This window comes from Mobula hypostoma, chromosome 3 (genome assembly GCF_963921235.1).
Source record: "Mobula hypostoma chromosome 3, sMobHyp1.1, whole genome shotgun sequence".
NCBI lineage: Eukaryota > Metazoa > Chordata > Chondrichthyes > Myliobatiformes > Myliobatidae > Mobula > Mobula hypostoma.
The window spans coordinates 81,041,006-81,064,788 of record NC_086099.1 but is presented as its reverse complement, the minus strand read 5'-3'; the positions used below and the strand labels follow the sequence as shown (position 1 = coordinate 81,064,788).

Here is a 23,783-nt window from a genome sequence, read left to right as displayed (position 1 = left end):
AAGGTTATTCTGAGGTAATTTAACACCAAAATGAAGAATACAAATAATCTTTTGTAAAGTCAAAAATAATAACATGCTGTTGATGTGCAAGATTTTTTGGTCATATTTCAATGTTGTATGCACAGTACTGCTGGCAGAAAACTTACATGTCTGAAATTATTTTTCTAAATTAAGAAGCGACATTGATCTTTCAATGCCAAAGAATATGTTTGTACATTTTATACATGACAACTCTCATTAAGATTAATCTAATTATTCTTGAACATGAGCCATGAAGATGGTTGTTCTTACTGCTGCCACTGTCAATTATTGTATATCATGATCAAACATAATTACTTGTTTTCAACCTGTTTCTGAAGTTTATCCCACAAAGTATTAAACTCTTTCCCTCCTGGTGCCTGACATTCCTTTAGTTTATTACTGCTCTTCTTCACACCATGGCAGTGTTGGATTTAATTTGCTGTATTTTCACCTATAATATCTGTCATTTACTTCAAAAATGATTGGTCAGAAGTTCAGATAGAACAAGAGACTTATTTTATGCAATTATTGTTCTTCAATAACACCACACATTTTTTCGTGTCAATTCCAAGCTCTGTAACAACAAAATAAGCCGGTTTTCTTGATGAACACACATTGAGTGATCTAGGAGAGGGCAAGAGCAGGCATCATCACAGAGATCCTGGCACTCCTTCTGACCAGATCCTGTTTTTTTTTGTGGCATCCATTAGTCTCGTGAGATCATGGATCTGCGCCTGGAAGGTCTTGCTTCAGTCTGTGTTGGTAGAGCAGCATCTATTGTGGCTGTAGAGGCCCACAAGGGAGTGACAGTCTCCGCTGCAGCGACTGTACTTGAAGGCGCTATCCTCCAGTGTTGTCTTGGTGCTGTTTTTCCGATGAGTGCGCTTTTCTTCAGCAGCAAGCCTCAGCTTCTCTTTTTAGACCTCTGCGTAGTTCCAGCCTCCAGCGAGAGCGATCGCTTGCGATGTACTCCTACCTTTCGACGTTCATGTTCAGTGACTTCATGTCATAACACTTCATGCCATCCTGTTATAACACTATTAACTAAGAAAATCAGAACCCTTACACCTGTTATGAGAAGGATTCATGAATTTGGATGGTTTCTATTTGTGAAGACGATGATCAACGATACGTTAGCAATAAACTATTGGGAAAGTGTTTGCAACTGGGAATTTGTAAGATTTGATGGAATCTACAAGCAAACATTACAAAGTTGTTTGGTAGATTTATTTCCTTTCCTGAATTGTTGCATTTTTACTTTTGAATTTGCAGGGGATGTGTGAGGAAGTGTGTTTTGTAGTCGCTCCCCAAAGTGAAAATGTATTATTTTGATTAAACCAATAAGAAGCTGCTGTTTGTATGTTCTTCCCGTGACCACATGGGTTTCTGCTGAGTGCTCCGGTTTCCGACCACATTTCAAAGACATACAGGCTCAGTAGGTTAATTGGTGGCATGGGTGTAATTGGGCAGCATGAGCTTGATGGGCCAGAAGGGCCTGTAACCCTGCTGCATCTCTAAATAAATAAAATGTTAAAGAAACTGATTGAACAGCTAGTTTGAGTAATAGTCTTGGAATTGGTCACACACTTAGTCAGCTAAATATTTGTATCTCAAGACTACTGTACACTAACAGGGAAACAACAGTTTAAATAATTTAGGACAATAAAAGAACTGAATACTAAGCTTAATATTAACATTGTTTCTGCATTACCTTTTACCAGAATCAAAGCTCAACTCTTTGTCAGTTTCCTCTATGTTGTAAACTGATGACAGTGGTAACTGGGCCAGAATCCGACATTTTTCTTCTTTGTCTATGTGTCCTTTCAGTAGAACAGTCAGCATTTCATCATCATAAAAACCTACATCCAAAAAGCTGAACTGGCTAAAAGAAAACAAACAAAGCAAGTTTTTAATTCCAAATATATCATTCCCCAAGGCAAATCAAGTGATATAAAATGATACAATAATAGGGTCATTGTCATGGGTGACTTCAACTTTACATCTACATTACGAACAGGTGGATGACTAGCGTGAGTGTAGGTCTGATCAGGGATAAAAGAGGAAACACATACCTGGCATCAGAGGAGGTAGAGGAGGCTCTAATGAATACTTTGCTTCAGTATTCACCAGTGAGAAGGAGCTTGACTAATGTTATATGTGTGTAAACAAGCTAATATGCTGGAACATGTCAAGATTACAAGAGGATGTGTTGGAACTTTTGAAAAACATTGATATAAATAAGTCCCCAGGGTTTGGCAGGATACTACTGGAAGCGAGGAAGGAGATTGCTGCACCATTAGTGATGATCTTTGCGCCTTCAGCGGCCACAGGAGTAGTACCAGAAGAATGGAGGATTGGCAAATGTTAATCCCTTTGTTCAAAAAATGAAATGAGGATAATCCTGATAATTACAGACCATTAAGTCTTACATCAGTGGTGGGCAAACTATCAGAGATGATTCTCAGAGACAGGATTTATGAATATTTCGAGAAGCATAGTCTGATTAGGGAAATCAGCATGGGCTTGTGAGGGGCAAGTTGTGCCTCACAAGCCTAATTGAAATTTTTATGTAAGTGACAAAACAAATTGATGAAGGTGGAGTTGTACGTGTAGTGTATATGGATTTTAGTGAGGCATTTTCGAGGTTCCCAATGGTAAGCTCATTCAGAAGGTCAGGAGTCATGGGATCCACGGTTTGGCTTTGTCGATCCAAAACTGGCTTACCCACACAAGGTAGAGGGTAGTAGAAGAATAGGTCCTGGAGGTCTGCGACTACTAGTAATGTTCTGCTGTAGGGATCTGTTCTGGGATACCTACTCCTTGTGAATTTTATAAATTAGATGAGTAAGTGGAAGGGTATGTTATGAAGTTTGCAGATGACATGAAGGTTGGTGGTATTGTGGATAGTGTAGAAGGTTGTTGTACATTACAATGGGACATTGATAGGATGTAGAGCTGGGCTGAGAAGTTGCAGTTGGGCTGGGAAAACGGTGTAGTGCTACACTTGGAACATCAAACTTAATACCAGATTACAAAATTAATGGCAGGATGCTTGGCAGTGTGGAGGATCAGAGGGATCTTAGGGTGCCTTAAAGCTGCCGAGTTGATAGGGTGGTTAAGAAGGCAAATGGTGTTGGCCTTCATTAGTCAGGGGACTGAGTTCAATGTTACAGCTCCATAAAACACAGGTTAGACCACATTTGGAGTATTGTGTTTAATTCTGGTCACCTCATTATAGGAAGAATGTGGAAGCTTGAAAGAGTGTGCAGAGGAAATTTACCAGATCACTGCTTGTATTAAAGAACATGTCTTATGAGGGATGTTTGAGTGAGCTAGGGCTTTTCTTTTTGGAGCAAAGGAGGATGAGAGGAAGCTTGATTGAGGTGTATAAGCTGAGAAGAGGCATAAAAAGAATGGACAGCCAGTGTCTTTATCACAGCATGGCAATAGCTAATACCTATTTTTTAAAGTGATTGGAGGAAAGTAAAAGGGGGGGGGGTGTCAATCATCAGAACTATGTTTTTAACAGGAACACAATGCCTGGCTGGTGGTAGAGGCTTATCTATAAGGCACATCTGAAAGATTCTTATACATGAAAGGAAAAGAGAGGATGATGTGGGAGAGAAGGGTTAATTTGATTTTGGAATAGATTAAAAATTTAACACAACATCATGGACCAAAGGGCCCATATTGTTCTATGTTTTGAAGTAATAATTAAGACTGCAGTTTCTAATCTGACAACCTTCTCAAAAGAATTATTTAAAGCCCATGTGGTAACATCCTGAACAAGGAAACAAGTACAAAGAATCATGAAAATGAATGAAATTTTGTAAGATAAGTTTACTTTAGGTATAACAGATAATTTAATTAAAATAATAAAGTCTCAAGACTTTGACCATGAATTTAAAAATTTTTAAGTGCCTGGTTACCAATAATTTCCATGTTCATTTTGGAATGGTACCTATTATAAAAGTAGGTCAATAAACATGATCAACAATTAAACTCAGATTATAGATGTGCTATTTCATTTTTAATCCCACTTATATAATTTTCGTAGTCCCCAGAGGCCCCAAAGTATTAGAAACAATTAAATATTTTGGTACAGAAATGCAGTCAATAAATTCCTTTGCATAATTCAAGATAAAAGAATTATGCAGACAAATATCAGTCTAACAGAGAGTTGGAACTACTGCATGTATTTTGGAGTGTCCTGACATCTGTTATGAAATTCAACTATTATCTTGTTGATGTGATTTTTTTTTTTTTGTTTTTCCTTGTCTCTTTCTCCAGAGTAATATTCTTCACAAATTACATCAAGTAGTGAAATATTTAAGTTTGGCCCAGTGATATTTTTAACTATATTGGTCAAACACAATTTTTTTTATTTATTCAGTTTCATTTTGAAACCATGTTATCAAAAGGGCCAATACTCAAACCTCATTTTTTCCTCACTGAGATGTGACCTCTTGTAACTTTAACTTTCTCAAATTATTAAAGATAACTAATGAATTCTCAAGTTTTTTGTAATGTTTTTCATTAAAAATAACTGAACTTGCCTTCTTTGATCAAATCTCCATGCTCAGAATCCATAGTTCTAGCTTGGACAGGATAATAAACAGATTCCCCACTGTAACCCAGGGAAATCACAACATTGTTGGACTCTGCACAAACTCCATGTGGGTTCGGTGAAGGAACGGGGCACCGATGTGCCAGTGTCTTGTTCACTCATCCTGTGTTTTATTTTATGCTGAAGGCCATCTCAATTGCCCTAATTCTTATTGAATGGTGCAGCAGATTTAAGGGCTGACTCCTCCTCCCATTTTACTGAGCATATCCACTGAGAAACTAATGCATAAATTGAAACCTGGATACCCAAAGTTTACATGGTATACATTTGAGGTTATATTACCAAAATGGCCAAACTAAAGCAAAACTGAAATGTCACCTTTCCTTGTTGCTTTCAATTCTGTTGCTGCATAAGGCATCTGCAAACTCCACAGCAACCAGGCAGCTGGAAACAGATCTGCATGAAGAAATCAAATCGGTAAATTTAAACACTTCACCTTGATGATTATTATAACTTTATTGATTCTAATCAATATTTGATACAATGTTCAAATTCAAGTACAAACATAATTACATCTGTCACTTGCTATGACATATTCAATTAAATGCCATCTAAAATCTAAGCCAATCAGATATTTTTCTAATAATGCACTAGAAAATGTCTAATACATTAATTTAATTAAAATAAAATATGTGGCATACAGAGAGTCTGTACTAGCAATTATTATTCATTGGTCAGGTATAATACAGGTGTATGCTCACCTGCTGAAATACATCTTGTTTTGCAACATGAGAGAGTTTACTAATTTTAAGAACAAAATTTTTAGGCCGACCAATTTGATAAACTGAACCAGATGGGCACCTGTGTAGGACACAGTGATGGTGCTCCCAGTCCAAACAATCATGCAAATTCTTCCTCAACAATGCCTGAGAATGGAAAAAGCTTTCTCATTGACCAGCCTGTGAAGGCCACAATCTAAGAAACATTCCTTTCAGTCAACATTGATCACAAAAATAAACAAGATGGCAACAGCCAGCTCTTCTTTTGGAAGACTGAGAAGTAGCGTGGGAACAAAAATCAGCCAGAAGACCATTTTGAAGGTGTACCATGTTACACTCACTTCATGGAAAGCATTGCCAGAGGTGGTGGTGGATGAGGCAGATATGATAGAAGCATTTGTGAGGCTCTTAGGCACATGAAATTGGTTTATTATTGTCACATGTACTGAGATACAGTGAAAAGTTTGTCTTGCATACTGTCATACAGATCATTCATTAACATAGTGCACTGAAGTAGGACAAGGTAAAATAATAACATTTAATGAAGCATTACAGCTATGAAGAGCAGTGCAGGTAAACAATAAAATGCAAGTTGGTAACAAGGCAGATTATGAGATCAAGAGTCCAATTTATTATACTAGGGAACAATTTACTAGTCTTATAAAAGTGGAGTAGAAGCTGTCCTTAAGCTTGGCGGTATGTGCTTTTAGGCTTTTGTATCTTCCACAGATTGAAGAAGGGAGAAGACAGAATGTCCAGGGTAAGTGGGGTCTTTGAATATGCCAGCTGCTTTACTGATACAGTGACAAACAGAGACAGAAGCTAGAAAGAGGAGGCTGGTTTCCATCATGTGCTGAGCTATGTCCATAGTTCTGCAGGTCATGTGCAGAACAGTTGTCATACCAAGCCATTATGCTTGCAGATAGGATGCTGGAATGCAACAGAGATATGGACCACATGCTGATAGGATTAGTATAATTAGTTTCACACAACATTATGCCCCAAAAGGCCGATTACTGTGGCGTACAATTTTCTGTTCGAACAACGGATCTCCGTCATCATGTTCTCTGAATAGTGGAATAATATGAGTAAACATTGGGAATGCTTATCACTGATCATGGACACAAAGAAGCCTTGCGGTATCAGATTATGCACATGCAAGAAAACCATTTGCTAATTATCACATACTGACCCCCTCAACAGATGCAGTAGTCCTCCTCCACATGGAACATTAGTTAGAAGCAAAGTGGCCAGTGTTCAAAATGTACTCATCAAGAAGAGTAGCATAGTGGCAAGATTGTCTCTCTTCACTTACCACAAAACCAATGTATGACAAAGCTCCTTGATCACTTTTCACTAATCAACCTGATTAGACTCCTCTTCACTCTGGGAGCAGTCTTATTGAGTTCTGTGGCACTACTATGACGGAATAGATTAAGAATATGTCCGGACTTTCTAGGAGGCGCTCACGGAGTGAGGTATACTTTGGCTTTGCTCCATTCCCTTTATTTTTTTTTTACCCGTAACCACCCTTATTCATTTTGATTAAGCCTACACTAAAGGGTTTCTATACATATATTTTTTTTGAACTTTGATTTCAAGCGGTTGGAAATGGCAACTCTCAGACAAAGAGATGTTAAAAACGGCAAAGATTCTGACGGCAAGTAAAGAAAAAATAGCGACTCTAAACCTTCTACGGACATCCCATTAACTTTAGATACAATTTCGAGCCTTCTAGATGAAAAATTCAACTGTCAAGATGAAAAATTTTCCCACAGATTCTCTGCGATTGAAGGAGTTTTAAAGACGGTTGAAGATAATTTTAGATCGTTTAGACGCGAATTTGAACAACAAGCAAGAATTTCAGAACTCGGTGAAGCTGCTCGGCGAAGGGATCAAAAAATTGAAACCTTGGAGCAAAATTTATCTTTGACATCTGAAATGTTGGAACATTATAAATCCAAGATTATCGATCTTGAAAATTGCTTCCGGAGACAGAATTTGCGGATAATTGGACTCCCCGAAGACATTGAGAAGGGTGATCCTGTTAAATTCTTTTCTCAATTTTTAATGGACATGTTTGGATCAGAGGTTTTGGATACCCCTCCGTTAATAGACCGAGCTCACCGTATTCCTTTCACCAAACCGATCGCAGGTTCTAAACTAAGAGTTGTTATTATTCGGTTCCATTATGTTCACATCAAGGATCGTCTGATACGAGCTGCCCGAAGAATAGGAATGATCGAATTTCAAAGTTTCAAATTTCGTTTGGTTGAGGACCTTAGTCCTGAAGTTTTAAGGGAACAGATGACTTTTAAACCATTGTCTTCTGAATTTTATCAAAAAGGTTATAAACCAGCTCTCCTTTACCCAGCTCGTCTGAGAATTATCCTTTCTGATAATCCACACCGTCTCTTTAAATCTCCGATTGAAACTCAAAAATTTCTTGATGATCTGTATTTGTCTACTAAGACCTAATTAACCTACTATTTCTTTTTTCACATTTGTTCTTATTGGTTTCTTTATTTTTGGTTAATAACAGATTTACAGATTTGACTCTTTGATAATTTGAGGGCTTATGTTCCTGGTTTGTAGTGTAGGTATTTTTCTTATATTTTTAGATTAAAGTTTTTTCTTTTCTTAATGGTTCTGCCCGTTTTTAAAAATTTATTTTCTATCCTTATTTTTACTTTTTCTGTTTTTGAAAGTAATTAAGTAGAAGATTCGGGGTTTAATTTTGTCTTCCTTTTGAAATGTCCGGGGAAGTATTTGGTTTTGTTTTTGGTTCTTTACATCTCAAGATGGTGTTTCAACTCTTTTTCCCCACGTTGTTTTTTCACTCTCATTGTGTCTTTTTTATTGCCTCTGTCTGAAAAGGATTAACAATATGAGTTGGCGCTTGTTTTTTAAAAAATATTAATAAGATAATATTTTGTCCTATGCTTTCAGTAACTGCAGTTTTCATTCATTTAGGGTAATTTTTTCGGGTGGTTTTTTAAATATAAAAATATATATCTTTTGGGCTGCCTTCTAGAAAGATGGGGTTAGATTTAGTGTTAGATTACCTTTTGGCCTTTCTTTGGCTTGTTTCCAGGTCTTTGTGGGTGGGGGGTGAGGGTCTTTCTATCTTTAGTTTAGTTTTTTCAATGGGGCTAACTACAAAAATGTCTGAAATGTCGTAACTTCCGGTTCCTCCTCAATCCTCTTTTTCCTCTTCCGGATCCATGAGTTTGTACTCTGGTTAACCCTTTACATACCAAATGGTTAACTCCAGTTATATGCATAATATTATTAATTTTGTTTCGTGGAATACAAACGGTTTAAACCACCCGATTAAGTGGAATTTTTTTTTTAATGTATTCCACAGAATGAATGCTCACATTATTTTTGCACAAGAAACACATGTGAGGAAAGAGGATAATCAGCGTTTTTTTTAGGTTTTGGAAGGGCCAACAATATCATTCAAACTCAAATGCAAAAGTGAAAGGTGTTTCCATTTTTATAGGTTCTTCAGTTTCATTTATTCATTATAAAACTATTTCAGATCCGAATGGTAGATTTTTGTTAATTACTAGTTTACTTTTCAACAAAAAAGTTGCTATGGTGAATGTTTATGCTCCAAATATTGATTATCCTGAATTCTTTAAGTATTTGTTTACATCTCTTTCTAATTTAAATGATTATATGTTGATAATGGGTGGAGATTTTAACTGTTGTTTAAATCCCTCGATGGATAGATCTGCCTCTAATCAGACACTTCTGAATGAATCTGCTACTCTTATCAATTCTTTTATGGTTGATACAGAAATTTTGGAAATTTGTTGATTTTTACACCCCAAGGATAAAGAATTTTCATTCCTTTCTCATGTATATTATAATTATTCTAGAATTGACTACTTCTTTATTGACTCTCATTTAATTCCATCTATTATTGACTGTAATTATGATTCCATCGCAATCTCCGACTATGCACCTTTGAAATTATCTATCAAATTAATGGATACATCTTCCAGCATCAGACAATGGCGGTTTAATTCTACTCTTCTGCAAGACTCAAAATTTATTAATTTTATTCAGGATCAGATCGATCTTTTCTTTTCAACAAATGTTACAGAAGAAATTTCTAGTAGGGTACTATGGCATATATATACTCTTAAAGCATATATACATGGTCAAGTCATTTCATACTCTGCTGGACTGAAAAAATGAATTAATAATGAAATACATATGCTGGTTGATAAGATTAGAGAAATTGATAAGGAATATTCTATTGCTCCTAGTAAGGAACTTTATAAAAAGAGAGTTGAGCTTCAAATGGAGCATAGTTTATTACTAACATCCTCGATCGAAAATCAGTTAATTAAAACTAGGAGTCAGTTCTATATACATGGTGATAAATCTGGTAAATTACTGGCCAATCAAATGAAAACTGCTTTGGTCAAACGTCAGATTCTTAAGATTCGTAAAAGAGATGGTACCTTGACCGTTGACCATGATGAGATAAATAAATCCTTTCAAGGATTTTACACTTCACTATACCAATCAGAATTTCCTGATGATTCTACTATAATGCACGAATTTTTAAGGAAACTGAATTTCCCGAAATTATCATTCAATGAACGTTTAGTATTAGAAGCTCCCATTACTGAAGATGAAATTAAAAATGCTATTTCTTCGATGAATTCAGGTAAAGCACCTGGTCCGGATGGTTACACAGTAGAATTTTTTAAAATCCTTTTCTAATATTCTCTCACCTTGGCTATATAGAATTTTTAAGGATGCATTATCTAAAGGTAAATTACCACAATCCTTCTATGGCGCTACTATTTCTTTAATTCTTAATAAAGATAAAGACCCTACTGAATGTGCATCATATAGGCCCACATCCCTCTTGAATGTGGATTCCAAGATTTTTTCTAAAATATTAGCAACTAGACTGGAGAAGGTATTGCCTCAAATTATTTCTGTTGGTCATACTGGATTCATTAAAAATTGTTATTCATTTTTTAATATGAGGAGATTAATGAATATTGCTTATACCCCTTCATCTAGGATTCCAGATGTGTCATTTCACTAGACACTGAGAAAGCGTTTGACAGAGTTGAATGGACATATTTATTTACTACACTTGAGAAATTTAATTTTAGTCCGATATTTATATCTTGGATTAAATTAATATATCTTACCCCTTCGGCGTCAGTATTTACCAATAATCAAAGATCTCCCCTTTTTCAGTTGTTTTGTGGCACCAGGCAAGGTTGTCCTCTTAGTCCACTGTTATTTGATATTGCTTTGGAACCTTTGGCCATTGCTATTCGTGAATCAACTAATATATTTGGTGTCACCCGGGGGAATGAAATACATAAGTTATCACTATATGCTGATGATTTATTACTATATATCTCTAACACCGAAAAATCTATTCTGGCAGTAATATCCTTGCTTGATCAGTTTAATAATTTTTCTGGCTACAAATTGAACCTTAACAAGAGCGAACTCTTCCCTTTAAATATGCAGGTTCCAATTTATAGATGTTCACCATTCAGAATGGTTACTGATTATTTTACTTATCTGGGTGTTAAAATTACTAAGAAACATAAGGATTTATTTAAGCATAACTTTTTACCTTTAATTGATCAGGTTAAACAATTGTTTATTAAATGGTCCCCATTGTTTTTATCAATGCTTGGTCGAATTAATGCTATTAAGATGATTGTCCTTCCTAAATTTTTACACTTGTTCCAAGCATTACCAATTTTCATTTCTAAATCCTTTTTTGATAATGTAGATTCTAAAATTTCTTCATATATATGGCAAAATAAAAATATTTACATAAGTCTAAAAAGGATGGTGGTTTAACATTGCCGAATTTTAGATTTTACCATTGGGCAGTTAGTATTTGATATTTAATATTTTGGACACAAGATTTGGATATGACTTTAACCCCACAATAGTTAAACCTGGAATGTACATCCGTACAAGGGTTTTCTCTGACTTCCATTTTAGGGACTTCTCTTCCATTTGTTCTTTCTAAATTAAATAAACAAATGGTTAATCCAATAATTAAACATACACTACGAATATGGTTTCAATTTCGTAAATTTTTTGGTTTGAACCAATTTATTTTATCAAGCCCTATTATCTCTAACTTTTTCTTTCAATCATCTGTTATAGATCAAGCTGTTTCGGTATGGAAAATGAAGGGTATATTAAGCTTTCATGATTTATTTTTGGATAGCTGTTTTATGTCTTTTGAACAGTTATCTAACAAATATAATTTGCCTAGATCTCATTTTTTCAGATATTTACAAATTAGAAACTTCTTAAATACTAAGCTACCTACATTTCCAACTTCATATCCATTTGATATCACAGAAAAAATTTTAGGTTTAAATCCTCATCAGAAGGGTTTAATAGAAATCATTTATGATTTTATTATTAAAATAAATTCAGGTATATCTGATAAAATTAAGGCTGAATGGGAAAGGGAACTTCAACTTCATTTACCTACAGAAAAATGGGAATTCTTTTTTCAGTTAGTTTACCTGCCCTCTTTATGTGCTAAACATACATTGATACAATTTAAGGTGGTACATAGGGCTCATATATCCAAAGATAAATTAGCTCGTTTTTATTCTCATATAAGCCCTATTTGTGATAGATGGCATTCTGAAGTTGCTTCCTTGACTCATATGTTCTGGTCTTGCCCTTTTTTGGATAAATATTGGAAAGACATCTTTGATATTATTTCTACAGTTTTGTGTATTGATTTACAACCCCACCCCATTACTGCAATTTTTGGGTTACCAATGATGGAAGGTAGTTACTTATTCCCTTCAGCCTGCCGGATGATTGTATTCCTTACATTAATGGCTAGAAGGTCTATCTTATTGAATTGGAAAGAGGTCAATCCTCCTACTACATTTCAACAGTTTTCTCAAACTATATCTTGCTTAAATTTAGAGAAAATCAGAAGTGGCACCTCTGATCCTTTGGTTAACTTTGAAGAAACTTTGAGACCATTTATTCAACATTTTCTTATGATGTAGTTTGAACTTCTTTGAATCCTTTTTTTTAAACTAAAAATATACGGATAGAGGAGAGGAGTTAACGACATTAATGATTGTATTCAATGTAATATGTTAGCCCGACTTTGTTTTAGTTTTGTTTAGTTTAGTCTAGTTTTGCTTAGCTTAATTTAGTGTTTTTTTTCTAGTTTGGGTTTTTTTTTTAGTTTTTTTTCCATTTATCTTTAACCATGTTCAATTATATTTAGAATTGGGAAGAACTAACATACTTGTACTATCAGCAATTTTATATTTGCAAATGTTAGCTATTAATAATGTAATCCCATTCTCTGTTTATCAATATTACTGTTATGTTTGTAATTCTGAAAATTAATAAGACTGTAAAAGAAAAGAATATGTCCATAAGTAGTACAGGTCCTCCTTACATCACAAACACCCAACTTATAAGTAGTCCAAACCTATGAACATGCATTTGAAAGATCAGCAGAATGGATCTACCACATAGGAATAGTTGGAGGCCACACTTCTGACTTGCAAACTATCCAAGTTACAATCAGTTGACAGGAACAGAACCATGCTGTGACCTGGGGAGGCCCTATAGTACTGTGTTCCACCTCTGTTACAAACCTATCTGTCAATGATAACATTGATTGAGCAGGGTTGTGAAGGAGGACACGCCAACAATGGCACAAGACTTCAAAAAAAAAATTAAGTGCCAACCTGACAAAAGTTTAATAAAAGTCTCACACATGCCTAACAGTGAAAACATAATGGACTAGAGAACTGTGATCCCATAATGACCTCATCAGGTCAAACAATAATAGGAAGTTTTAAGAGCTAACGGGTAGAGAAACTTTAAAAACACATCCATTGTCAATGATGGCAGAAACCATGGAGTGCCAATATCAAGGTTGATGTATTTCCAGTGATCTTCAGCTAAAAAACTAATTTAATTTTCTCAGTGTTATCTAGAATTAGCCAATACTACTCAGTGCAGAAAAAGCTATGGGACATATAACATCACAGCGATAGTGCTGAAGGACACGCTTCAGAACTAGCAACTGCTGGAACACTGGCATTTTTCACAGTGTACCCAATCTGCTAGAACCTTTGGTTCATAAACTACCACCAATTTGTTGAGAGTAATTGAAAACGAATAAAGAAAAAGTAAAATTGAAATCTAGCATAGAAACACTTTGAAGAAACATGATTTGGAATTCTCATGTTTATGATTCATATTTCAACAGGTTTAATTACTACCTCTATACCATAGCAGTTACAGACAGACCCTGCTATTGGGCTTGGTGCAGAATGGTAGGGTTTAGATGACTCAGTACTCCACAGCAGCAAACATTTAATACACTATGCTAGTTTAGAAAGTAAACACAATTACTCCAACTGAATTACAGTGTATGGTTGTTACATTCTGTGTTGGGCACGTGGCCAAGTGGTTAAGGCATTCGTCTAGTGATCACTATTTCGAGCCTCAGCTGTGGCAGCATGTTTGTGTCCTTGAGCAAGGCACTTAATCACACATTGCTCTAGTCTGTGCGAGGAGTGGCGCCCCACACAGACTTCCAATCTGCGCCTTGTAAGGCATGAAAATGCCTGACGCAGGCCTCTTGTGGTCTGAGTCGACGTTGCCCCTCCAGTTGTTACAAGAGAATAATAATCATTTTACCGTTATTTAAGATCAGCATGCAAAATGACTGATTAGTCGTAGGAACCTTAAGCTAAGCATTTCTCTTTTTTAATATGCATGTGCCTCTGCAAATCATTGACAATTGAACACAAAATATTCTATGAAGACCTATGCTAATAGGGATTAATTATCTCCTAAATAACAGATGATGGTGTCCATATTTATGATTTTATTCATGTAGTTACTCCAAGTTTTTGGGTTAAAATATAAAAGATTCTGATACAATTCCCACTGAATCAGAGTACTAAATGGCAACAGAATTACAAAACTTGAAATGATCACATTCTGCGCAATTTTCACCTTGAAAGATCTGTGGGTCTTCGCATTATGTAGATTCTGGGAGATTCAGCACCATGTATTGTGAATACTACATACTGTAAATTTGAAGACTTATCATTCCAACTACAATAAAAAAAAAGGATTTCTGTTTAGTTTCCAGAAAACTAGACAAAAACTAAAGCCACATAAGAACATAACTCAATAACAATTAAACAGCGAACTTACAATGAAGGTGATGAAAATCTGGGCACAACACCGTCACTGGGAAAAAAAACAGAAGTACACCAACATACTTTATTAATTCAAGGAATGGAAAATATTTAAGTAAAATGGTAGCTGGTTATGTTTAGCATCAAATACATAGTGGGACATTGCTTCAATTTAAATAATTATTTTGTTATTTACCTCGGATGTAATTTATATAGTGGCATGTAGAGAACTTGACGCACAGAATTTCCAATGACTTCCTGTGAAAGAAACAAAATGATTTAAAGAAAAAACCTTGATACCATGTTTGACATAATTTCATTATGATAGTATGGACTTTATAATAGAATACTTACAGCTGGTTTTTGTAGACAACTATCAATCTGTCCTTCCACTAGTCTTTTAACAAAATGTAGTGATTTCTTTGGAAGATAGGGAAAAAGCAAAGGGCTATCTGAAAATAAAGTTTTAAAAGAATCATCATGCAGGTATTATCTCTCACAAGTTATTAACGGCAAGCCAGATTGGCAGAAAGTTGATACCATTGCTTTTTCCAGTTGATTGCTAGACAAATCCCTTCCAAGAAACTGAATTTTATTGTGTGGGAGAAGGATTGGCAGTGATTTTCTGTTGTGGGTGTCTCTCTTTTTGGAAGGATTTGGAATATTATGATAAACAACTCTGTCTTTTCAATTTATGTCAGGTTATTCAATGATACAGTTATAAGGAGAAAAAGCCCTATATCAGAAGAGATCAACAATGATTATGAGTAGAAGTACAGAGAGGAAGTGGAGCGGCTGCTGGACTGGTGTGAGAAGAACAACCTAAATATCAACATGGAGAAGACCAAGGAAATCATTGTGAACCTCAGGAAGGTGCAGATGAACCATCCCCCTCTGTGAATACATGGCCCGTCTATAGGGAGAGTTAAATGCAACAAGTTCCTGGGAGTTCACATCACAGATGACCTCACCAAGTCCCTCAACAACACCTCCCTGAACAAGGCGGCACAGCAGCGCCTCCACTTCCTAAGGAGATTGAGCCAAGCGACCTTTCCCCCGTTCCCATCCCCCATCTTAACTGCACTTTGATCTCCATCTGGTACGGGAGCAGCCTAGCATCATACCAAGAGTCCCTAAAAAGGATTGTAAAAACAGCTGAAAGGATCATAGGGGTCTCCCTACCATCCATCGGGGACATCTATCAGGAGCAGGGACCGTAGTATTATTAAGGATCCCACCCATCTTCTTCGACTTTCTACCATCAGGAAGGAGAGTCCAATTCATTAAAAACTTCAACGGTCGGGATGTGAAACAGTTTCTTCCCTCAGGCCATTAGGCTTCTGAACTCCCTGCTGCATCGCATTCGAAGTGTCACTGGTTAACCTGTTCTATATCTTACAATATGTAATTTATGCATTTTAGTTTGTTTATTTATGCGTAATTCATCTGTAGATTTTACCCCTTCTTTCATAGTTGTGTGTGTTATGTGTGCTATGTGTACAACTGTGGTTTACACCTTGGTTCAGAGAAACATTGTCTCGTTTGACTGTATACATGAATACAGTTAAATGACAATAAACTTGACTTGACTTGAATATTATCCAACATTTCTATGTCTTGGGGAACATCAGTGAGATTCAAGTTTCTTGTGCCAAAATGATATTCTGGTCTTCATTTATTTTATGTGGAACTCTTTATTAACTAAAGAGCTTTTTGGTTCAGTTACTGAAAGGTACAAAAAGGTATGTGGTGATGTAAGACCACAGGATACCATGCAAGAACAGAGATTTTATCATTGTGCCTAGCAAGTTGCATTGTCACTTAGCTGAATTGGGTGCTGAAGGTGCAGCATAGTTCAAGGTGAATCTTATAAATAATGGAGAACTAAAGTTGATTTCTAGTAGAACAATTAAACTTTAGCAGAAACTAATGAACAGCATATTAGCAATTCAAAATCATGATATTGAAAAAAGCAACACACATAAAAGTTGCTGGTGAACGCAGCAGGCCAGGCAGCATCTCTAGGTGTTAGTCCTGATGAAGGGTCTTGGCCCGAAATGTCGACTGTACCTCCTCCTAGAGATGCTGCCTGGCCTGCTGCGTTCACCAGCAACTTTTATGTGTGTTGCTTGAAATTCCAGCATCTGCAGATTTCCTCATGTTTGCATATTGAAAAAAATGTGTTTTATGTTCATCAAGGTATTCGTCATGTTGGATAGCAGATCCTACTTAACTTCAAACAACCAATAGTAAAGTTAAATAATCTTGCATCAGACAGTGTAGCATAGTCTAGTATAAATTTTACCAAAGCTCTGCAAACACAGTATCACATTTGCCACAGACTTTGAAATAGATCTGCTCAGCATTATTTGTACCTTTAAGATGAGTACTGTTCTGCAAGAAGTAGTACCAAGGATTTCCTTCAGTCTCTGGAGGAGTTACTAAGTCATCATCCTCATCTTTTAAATACTGCAAAACAAGTTTGACTTATGTTAAATTATTTCAATTTAATTCTGAAATACTGCTCAGCAGAGGAGTGATATATATACAAGCATGCAAATATTATTTATTCTTTGAACATTAACCAAAAATCACAGTTCAATAGAAAGAATTTCCGTTCAATTTCAAGAATACTTTATTTTAAAACCTCTACAATGATCAACTACATTAAATGGAAATAACAGTCCTTTATCTCAGACATAAATCAATATTTATAAAATAACATTGCTTCAAGTAGAAAATAGAATGCAAGTTACTTAATACATAATAGATAAACATTTAAAATTTTTCAATGTTTTAACAGCAGAGAAAGCCAGATAAAAAAATATGAAAATGGCATACCTGACCAACTCTTTCCACATTAAAGTATTGACCCTTTTGATCGTAAAGTTCTGGTGCCTTCAAAAATTGTGAAAGAAACAATGATTGAAAAAAAAAAATCACATTAAAGATGACATTTACATTTTCTTGCGACCAAGAAGAAAACAATGGTATACATAAATTGGTAAATCTGTAAATTAGACTGGTATATTGGTTTATTGTTGTCACATGTACCAAGGTAAAGTGAAAAACTTGGTTTTGCATGCAATCCATACCAATCTTCTCATTACAACAGTACATTGAGGTAGTACAAGGAAGATATTAGCAGAAAAACGTTACAGTTCCTGAGAAAGTGCACTGCAGGCAGATAATAAGGCAGCAATAAGTACAGACAGAATCCATAGACAGGAGGCTGGTTTCCGTGACATGCTGAGCTACACCCATGACTCTCTATAGTTTCTTCCAGTCTTAGCGGAGCAGTTGCCATTCCGAGCTGCGATGCATCCAAAGAGGATGCTTTCTATGGTGCATCAATAAAAATTAGTGAGGGTCAAAATGGGACATGCCTTATTTCTTTATTCTCCTGAGGAATTAAGAGACCCTGATATGTTTTCCTGGTCGTGGCGTCTATGCAGTGAACCAGCGCAGCCTATTCGCGATACTCATTCATAGGGAACTGAAGCTTTCAAAACTCTCAACCTTAGCACCATTTATGCAAACAGGAGCCTGTGCACTGCCTGCCTTCCAGAAGTCAATGATCAGCTCTTTCGTTTTGCCAATATTGATGGAAAGGTCATTGTTGTGACAACATGTCATTAAGCTCTTTATCTCCTTCCTGCACTTCAACTCATCATTATTTGAAATTCAGCTCAATACAGTGGTGTAACTACCAAGATTGTAGATGGAGTTAGAGCAGGCCACACAGTCATGAGTGTATAGGGAGAAGAGTATGAGACTGAGTACACAGCCATGTGGGCCATCAGCATAAGAATAACCGACGGAAGTGTCTCTGCCCATGCTTACAGGTTGCCGTCTGGTGGTTAGGAGTCAATGATCCAGATTCATGGCTGGCATGCTTATTGGGCTACAGGATACATTCTCTACTGTATGACAGTGGAAACTGCAGCAAGGCAAGAATTAACATAATGTCCAGGAAAGGATGGATTGCAGATAGAGTGAAGACAACCAGACTAAAAACGCCTTTGAAGAGCACAGCTTCCCCTTGCACAGCAGATTCCCAGATCCATTTTGGCTTATGCAGATGAGATAAGAACATAATGAAAGGATACAAAACATACACAACAACTAAGGGACAATTGATTTACTATTTATTTTTAACACTTGCATTGTGAATGGTGATTGATCTTGCAAGTAAGGAATTCAAACATATACAGCTAACCGAATGGTTAATAGCCTTAACTGTTTGTCAATTCTGTATAAAAATAACAACAGCCAACAGGGCCATGCTGCTCTCCTTGTGCACATGTAAAAAAAGTATGATTGATGAATGAGTGAGTTTTCAGAGTCTATTGTATCCATGTTACATAAAATTTAAATAGAACACATCTGGACAGCGCTATACTACAAGCAACATTGAAATCCAGTTGGATCACCAGGCTGAACATTATTCAAGTGAGAGAGAAAACCATTCAATAGATTCACCATAACTCTCTGCTTGTTCGATATTCACAATTAGAATCCTATCAACAAAGGACGAAAATGGTCTGTGGAACTGATTGTTACAGATTGCTATAGGGTAGCATTAGCTTTAAATATCCATTAGGGCAATAATACTTAAAATGAAGCCCACCCTTCACCTGAAAGGGATTATATTAACATCAAAAGCTCTTTTTTCCCTCATCTGAAAGGACAGAGCTTCTTTGTAAGGTAAGTGGTGATGACTACTTCCTGAAAAGGGCATGCAGTATTATGTTTCTGTCAATAAATTGTCAGGCAACTGGCTTGAATCCAAGGCAACGCAAAGGTATTTCTTTCAAACAAGCATTATGAAATAAAACCATAAAGTGGTGAAAATGTTCAGCAGGACAGGTGACATGTACTTTGCATTAGCTAATATTGGAATGACTGAAGCTAGGCCATAAACTGCTACTTTGGCACTCATTTAGCCCCTCTTCCCGAAATTATTGGAGGCTAATTTAGACTATTCTGATATAGGTCTTGCACAGTAAAAGGGCTTCATACCCCCTTCTCCATCTGTCCACATTTTTGTATGACAATAGTCTTGTATGAGCCCAACTGATGCTGAAACTCTAAAATGTTTTTTTAACCTTCATTATATCAAAAACCTCTTCCCACTATTCACCTTCCTTAAACTCGTGCTCATGCAAAACTTTGCATTCTGTATCTTAACTCTCAGCACACATATCATCTTTGTGATCACTTGCACCCAATCCAATACTGTTTCAATTCCAAAATTCTTATCTACATTTTCAAATTCTTCAATAGATGTGCTTCTCCCTAACATACTTTAACTCCGTATTCTTCCAAGATCTCGAAGGTCCTTGATTTCTGGCCTCTTATGCAAACACAATTATTAATCATATCACCACATCAGCTGTGCCTTCACTGCCTTTGCCCTAAAATCTCAATTTTAGCACATTTCTTCTATTTAACATTCTCCTTACAACATGCTCCACCGATCAAGCCTAAAACACATAGTTAATCTGCCTTGTACATTTTTATTTGGACTGGTATCAATTTTTAAAATTATGCTCCTGTGAAATGTTGAAAGCATGAGATAAATGTAAGCTCTTGCTGCATTTGGAGCTTTCCTTTCCTTCTAACGGATATTGTTAATTGCTAGGTATGTATGAAAAGTGAAAAAATAATACTGAAAACTTACCTCTTTGAAGTGTTCAGACAGGAAATCAGCAACAAATGATACATCTCTGTGCGTCATCTGTATTTTGAAATGAAGTTGAAGTTATGAACAGATTGACAGAAACCAAAGATTCCATCTGATTTAGTAAGTAATTTAATCGTTCTGACTAACAAAAGCCATTTCATTTTTAACCCTGAGATAGAAGAAGCTTCCTTTACTCTGTATCACTTGACACACTTAAAAAGAGGTTCAATTTCAGTTCAATTTGTATCTATTTTGGTTACAAACTATAACCAAAACTATAAAAAATCGTAATTAATATCTGCTACTGAGTAATGGTCTCAACTATCAATGAAACATAATGCTATGAAACCCAGACATAGATTCTTATCTTGTTAAGCAGCCTTATGTGCAGCACTTTGTCAAAGGTCTTTTGAAAATCCAAATAAACAACATCCATTGACTCTCCTCTGTACATCTTGCCAGTTATTTCCTCAAAGATTTTCAATAGATCTGTCAGGCAAGACTTCCCCTTGAAAAAACCATGGTTGCTTTGGCCTATTTAAGTCAGGCTAACTGTCCTATAATTTCCTTTCTTTTTACAGCGAGGAAGACTATCAAAGCTTGCAGTGGGATCTGGAAAAATGGCAGATGAAATTCAATGCAGACAAGTGTGAAATGTTGCACTTCTGTAGGGCCAGCCTGAGTAGGTCTTACACAGTGAACAGTAGGACACTGAGGAGTGTGGCAGAACAAGGGGATCTGGGAATACAGGTCCATAATTCATTGAAAGTGGTGTCACAGGTAGATAAGGTCATAAAGAAAACTTTTGGCACATTGGATATAAGGGTTTGGATGTTATGGTGAAATTGTATAAGACATTGCTGAGGCCTAATTTGGAGTATTGTGTGCAGTTTTGGTCACCTACCTACAGGAAATATGTAAATATGATTGAAAGAATACAGAGAAAATTTACAAGGATGTTGCAGGTACTTGAGGAAGTGAGTTATGGGGGAAGGGTTGAATAGGTTGGGCCTTTATTCCCTGAAGTGTGGAAGACTAAGGGGAGATTTGATTGAGATCTACAAATAGATAAGAAGGGTATAGATATGGTAAATGTAAACAGGCACTTTACACTGAGGTTGAGTGAGACTCCAACTAGAGGTCATGAGTGAAGGGTGAAAGGAGAAATGTTGAAGGGAACATGAGGGGGAACTTCTTCACGGGGTGGTGACAGTGTGAAACGAGCTGCTAGCGCAAGTGGTGGATGCGGGGTTCAATCTAAACATGTAAAAGATACTTGGATGGGAGGGCTATGGTCCCAGTGCAGGTCGATGGGACTAGGCAGAGTAGTGGTTTGGTATGGCTTTTTTCTGTGCTGCAGTTTTCTATGACCCTATGACTCCATTTCTCCTTGAAGAGTGGAGTGACATTTATAATTTTCCAGTCCTCTGGAACCATTCCAGAATTTAGTGATTCTTGAAAGATCATTACTAATACCTCTGTAATCTCTTCAGCTACCTCTTTCAGAACCCTGGGCTGTAGTCCATCTGGTCCAGGTGACTTAATTACCTTTTTTTTAGTTTCCTAAGCACCTTCTCCTAAGTAATAGCAATGGCACTCACTTCTGTCCCGACACTCTTGTATTTCTGTCATTCTGCTAGTGTCTTCCACATTGAAGACTGATGTAAAATACTTAAAGTCATCGCCATTTCTTTGACCCCAACTACTACCCCTATGGCGCCATTTTCATACGGTCCAACATCCACTCTCATCTCTCTCTTTATATATCTGAAAAGTCTTTCTGTATTCTCTCTTATTGGCTAACTTATCTTCATATTTCATCTTTTCCATCTTTATGGCTTTTTTGTTGTCTTTTGTTGATTTTTAAAAGCTCCCTAATCCTCTAACTTCCAGCTTATTTTTGCAATCTTATATGTCTCTCTTTTGTTTTTATGCCATCTTTGCCTACCCTTGTCACCATGGTTGCTCATCCTCCCTTTGAATACTACTTCATCTTTGGGATGTATCTATCCTGCGCCTTCTGAAATGCTCCCAGAAACTCCAGCCATTGCTGCTCTGCTATCATCGGTGCTGTTCCCTTCCAATCAACTTTGGCCAGCTCCTTTCTCATGCCTCAGTAATTCCCTTTACTCTAGTTAATAACGATACAGCTGATTTTAGCTTCTCAAACTGCAGTGCGAATTCTATATTTTCACTGTCTCCTCAGAGTTCTTTTACCTTAAGCTCACTAATCAAATTTGGTTCATTACACAACACCCAATCCAGAATAGTTGATTGACGAGTGGGCTCAACCACAATCTGCTCTAAAAAGCTATCTTATAGGTATTCTGTAAATTCCCTCTTTTGGGTTCCAGCACGAACCTGATTTTCCCAATCTACCTGCATATTGAAATCTCCCATGATTATTGCAACATTGCCCCTTTTTATATGCCTTTTCTATTTCCCATTGTCATTTGCAGCCCACATCCTGCCTACTGTTTGGAGGCCTGTATACAGCTCCCATCAATGCCGTTTTACCCTTGCAGTTTCTTAATTCTACCTACAAGGATGCTGCATCTTCCGATCCTATGTCACTTCTTTCTAAGGAATTTATGCCATTTTTTTACCAATACAGCCAGTCCACCCCACACCCTTTGTCTACCTGCCTGTCCTTTCAATACAATGTGTATCCTTGGATGTTAAGCTCCCAACTATGATCTTCTTTCAGCCATGACTCATAAATGCCCACATCATCATAACAACACTCACGACACGCTGGAGGAACTCAGCAGGTCGGGCAGCACCCGTGGAAACGATCAGTCAACGTTTTGGGCTGGAACCCTTCGTCAGGACTGAAGAGGGAGGGGGCAGAGGCCCTATAAAGAAGGTGGGGAGAGGGTGGGAAGGAGAAGGCTGGTAGGTTCCAGGTGAAAAAATCAGTAAGGGGAAAGATAAAGGGGTGGGGGAAGGGAAGCAGGGAGGGGACAGGCAGAAAAGGTGAAGAAGGAATTGGGGAAAACACAATGGGTAGTAGAAGGAGGTGGAACCATGAGGGAGGTGATAGGCAGCTGGGGGAGGGGGCAGAGTGAAATAGGGACAGGGAAAGGGAGGGGGAGGGCATTACTGGAAGTTGGAGAATTCTATGTTCATACCAAGGGGCTGGAGACTACCTAGACAGTATATGAGGTGTTGCTCCTCCAACCTGAGTATAGCCTCATCATGGCAGTAGAGGAGGCCATGTATGGACATATCTGAATGGGAGTGGAAAGCAGAGTTGAAGTGGGTGGCTACCGGGAGATCCTGTCTGTTGTGGTGGACGGAGTGGAGGTGCTCCATGAAGTGGTCCCTCAATCTGCGTCGGGTTTCACCAATGTAGAGGAGGCCACACCAGGAGCACCGGATGCAATAGATGACCCCAACAGACTCACAAGTGAAGTGTTGCCTCACCTGGAAGGACTGTTTGGGGCCCTGAATGGTAGCAAGAGAGGAGGTGTAGGGACAGGTGTAGCACTTACGCTTACAGGGATAAGTGC

The 23,783-nt window shown here is 37.0% G+C and overlaps 1 protein-coding gene and 1 long non-coding RNA gene across 5 annotated transcripts in view; one reads left to right on the top strand and one right to left on the bottom strand.

Annotated features, from left to right (window-relative positions):
* Window positions 1-23,783, bottom strand: part of anapc4 (anaphase promoting complex subunit 4) — a 115,836-nt gene that overhangs the window by 14,845 nt on the left and 77,208 nt on the right. For all 4 annotated transcript variants that reach the window (XM_063043341.1, XM_063043340.1, XM_063043342.1 and 1 more), the window contains 9 exons: window positions 20,269-20,325; window positions 17,427-17,483; window positions 16,961-17,054; window positions 14,940-15,037; window positions 14,782-14,843; window positions 14,602-14,637; window positions 14,398-14,499; window positions 4,967-5,044; window positions 1,733-1,903 (listed from right to left, as the gene is read on the bottom strand). In XM_063043341.1, coding sequence (XP_062899411.1) covers window positions 1,733-1,903; window positions 4,967-5,044; window positions 14,398-14,499; window positions 14,602-14,637; window positions 14,782-14,843; window positions 14,940-15,037; window positions 16,961-17,054; window positions 17,427-17,483; window positions 20,269-20,325 — 755 coding nt within the window. The remainder of the gene's footprint in view (window positions 1-1,732; window positions 1,904-4,966; window positions 5,045-14,397; window positions 14,500-14,601; window positions 14,638-14,781; window positions 14,844-14,939; window positions 15,038-16,960; window positions 17,055-17,426; window positions 17,484-20,268; window positions 20,326-23,783) is intronic.
* The window catches only part of LOC134344096 (uncharacterized), a 38,734-nt gene continuing 35,211 nt past the window's right edge, over window positions 20,261-23,783 (top strand). The window contains exon 1 of the long non-coding RNA XR_010017360.1: window positions 20,261-20,391. This is a non-coding gene — a long non-coding RNA (uncharacterized LOC134344096). The remainder of the gene's footprint in view (window positions 20,392-23,783) is intronic.